The sequence below is a fragment of the Dendronephthya gigantea genome, unplaced genomic scaffold (genome assembly GCF_004324835.1).
Source record: "Dendronephthya gigantea isolate DGI-Jeju-01 unplaced genomic scaffold, DenGig_1.0 000013F, whole genome shotgun sequence".
Taxonomy (NCBI): Eukaryota; Metazoa; Cnidaria; class Anthozoa; order Malacalcyonacea; family Nephtheidae; genus Dendronephthya; species Dendronephthya gigantea.
In genome coordinates, this window is record NW_021163023.1 from 1948424 (window position 1) to 1951508 (window position 3085).

At 34.8% G+C, this 3085-nt stretch overlaps 1 protein-coding gene across 1 annotated transcript in view; it reads right to left on the reverse strand.

The window, feature by feature from the left end:
- The window catches only part of LOC114519432 (fibrocystin-L-like), a 40703-nt gene extending 40349 nt beyond the window's left edge, over positions 1-354 (reverse strand). The window contains 1 exon segment of the mRNA XM_028539557.1: positions 277-354. Within this exon segment, the coding sequence (XP_028395358.1) occupies positions 277-319 (43 nt within the window). The 5' untranslated portion in view covers positions 320-354.
- Positions 355-3085: the final 2731 nt, after the last annotated feature.

The following is a 3085-nucleotide window of genomic DNA, read 5'->3' on the forward strand; positions in this document are numbered from 1 at the left end:
ACAGGAGGAAACCTAAACTAAACTAACTTTACTTATACTGGATAACTCTATCAGTTCTAAACTGTTCTTCCTAGAGGTCCAGTAAGGATCATCTCTTATTGATCCAGTGTTATTACAGGAGGAAACCAAAACTAAACTAACTGTATTTATACTGGATATAGCTTTATCAGTTTTAAACTGTCCATCCTTCAAAAGGAAGTTACAACCGATTTTACTTAATAGATACATGTGCACTGAAACCCTTGACCATGCATAGATAAGTTCTTCATTTCTTACCAGCAAAAACTGCGACGAGTGCCACTGTTTTAAGCGGAAACATGTTGCTAATTTCTTCCTCTTTTTACCTGTCTTTACCTTTCGTTGGCGTTTCTAAAAAGAAATCGGTCCATCATTACCTGTGTATTGAAAACATACTCCGAGGAATAACATCTTGTAAGTCACGTTTTAAGCTTTAAGACAATTCAAAAAGTTCTTGATAATAATCCCAATTATTCCTGTTTGATAGTTATACTTGGAAATATCTTATTGGCAGTATCCCAGCCTTATTCTAAAGCTAGATCAAATCTCGAGTTCACAGGATGTTGTTTCTGCTGATTACGTTTTTTTTTATATTTTCATTAACACATTACGGTATTACATTCTTATAAGTTTACATGGTGACATCAATAAGTAAATTAGTTTGTACCACGTAAGTATTTATTATACTGCAAAGCTTTCGGTCCGTTAACCCGGGCCTTCATATTGCACTGCAGCCGGTTGTATCAAGCCCGTTTAGCTTAAACGGCGGATAAGTTCAAAAAAGAAATCACGTCTATCGTTTTATTCAACAAGGAAACAAAATGTTTTTAACCTTAATACAAATATACTGTTTAAAACTACATATTCAGTGCATAATATTCAAGTTGACTCATTCAAGAGAGATGTAAGAGTGTTATTTAATTTTGACTTATCCGCCGTTTAAGCTAAACGGGCTTGATACAACTGACCCCTGATGAAGGCCCGGGTAAACGGACAAAAAGCCTCGCAGCATAATAAATACTTACCTACAAATTAATTTTCATTACGGTATGTTTGGTAAATACGAAGAGCCGACATCAACATTTTGTTAAAATTTGCCTTTAGTCCTATATATTTAATGGGAATTAAATTATCCGCGACGAGTTATGTCCAGTCGACCGCCGTATATCGAAATAAGGAAATACAGCTGAGTTTTTTAATATTTTAACCTAAATTGATACACATCATGCATAAGAACTGTTACAATTCCTCATAATATACATATAAAATGATTACTATTCCAGCTTACTGTTTACTTACCAGCCAACAAACGCGACAGGTTGAAATTGATTTCTTGTCTCGCAAAGCATGTAATGATATATTTCTTTGCAGCGATATCAAGCTGTCTTCAGAAAGATTTCTTTTTGATTGATAACGACGTTTGGTTCGCCAGCTGAGCTTTTGTTTCCTGCTCAGCGAAGTGTTCGATGGCACTCTAGGGCACCGCGATTTTGCCGCATTTGCAGGAATGTCGCGAGGGTTACTCTTTTCGTTATACAAATCCTTTCACAAAAGGTGAGCAATCGTCAGGCAGGAATGGGGTCTGCTTGACACCGTCAAATTTCTATGCCCACAGTTGGAATTCAACATATATAGGTAATTCCCACATATCAAAGAATTTCGATGGAAATATTTGAAAAAACATCAAAGTATTGACATCCACGCAGAACAGATATCTGTTACAAATTCTTTAAAATGTTAAACTGTAATCGCGACCATTGCTTTGACGGATAAAATAAATTATTAATGTTATCACCTGGGGGTGTTGCTATATGAAAGTTAGACAGCCAACAGACAGACTAGTTTTTTCACGCATATACGAAGCATACACGGTTTTTGAAAACTGAACTCGTTTCAGGTGGAATCCATTGGTGTTGCACAATACAATATATTTCCTCACATTGAGGTGGTGTTTTGGCGAAAAATATGACATTTCATTTCACTGACAAGAAAATCGTTTAGTTTTCGGCGTTACGTAGAAAAATCGTTTAGTTTTCGGCGTAAAATGACGGAATAATAAAGTAAAGGACATTGTCGGGCACTGCCCACTGTATTTTCCTGAGTGTGTAAAAAATACTCAGGGTATGGGGCAGAGATGACTATTCTACAGAATCTGGTATTTTTCCTTTATTTTCGAGATGGTTGTGTGTCATGATGTATTTATTTTGTTGTAAATCATGTTGATAAAAAGATGCCTGTGTCCTGTGATATTGACAAGGATTCCCGTGTGATTAATTGTTTCCATTTTGATGATTGAATGATTGAATGCGCTTGCTTATGAATATTTTTATTTTATCCGCAGGTATGCGAGCTGGTATTGTAAGCCCGCGGTGAATGTTCTCGTAACAGCATGTTTAGACTCCAGGAAGGTGAATACCGATAATTCATTGCTCAATACACCTTTATATGATGAATCCTTTTGATTAGGTTAGGATTAGGATTAGATTTAGATTAGGATTAAGATTAACTCTAATCAACTATAATCGTTTAGATTATGTAAGGATTAGAATTAGGAATAACTCTAATCAACCATAATCCTTCAGATTATGTTAGGATTAGGATTAGATTTGGAATTAGCATTAACTCTAATCAACAATAATCCTTCAGATTATGTTAGAATTAGGATTACATTTAGGATTGGGATTAATTCTGATCAACCATAAACCTAATCTGAGACCAGATTCTAACTGGCCCAATCATAACCTAATCTCTAGCTTCTAGGAATAATTATAATTACTGAACATAGACTATAGGTGCTATAGCAACATTGTTTGGTTAATTGCAATGTTTTTAACTATTCAATGCGTCGTTTTAAAAAGAACAGAGTTCTTTTTTAGAAAGAACAAAGTTCTTTCTGAAGTAATAGAAAGTACCAGATTAGGAGTGATTGTTTTCGCTAAATAATCTGACCTACTTAATTGCGATTCTCGATAGCGATATATCTGAATGCCAGACATGAAAAATATGCTCGGATTGATTTGAAAATTTCTTTCTAAGATAATAAATTTCAGATTTACAAGATGCGTCA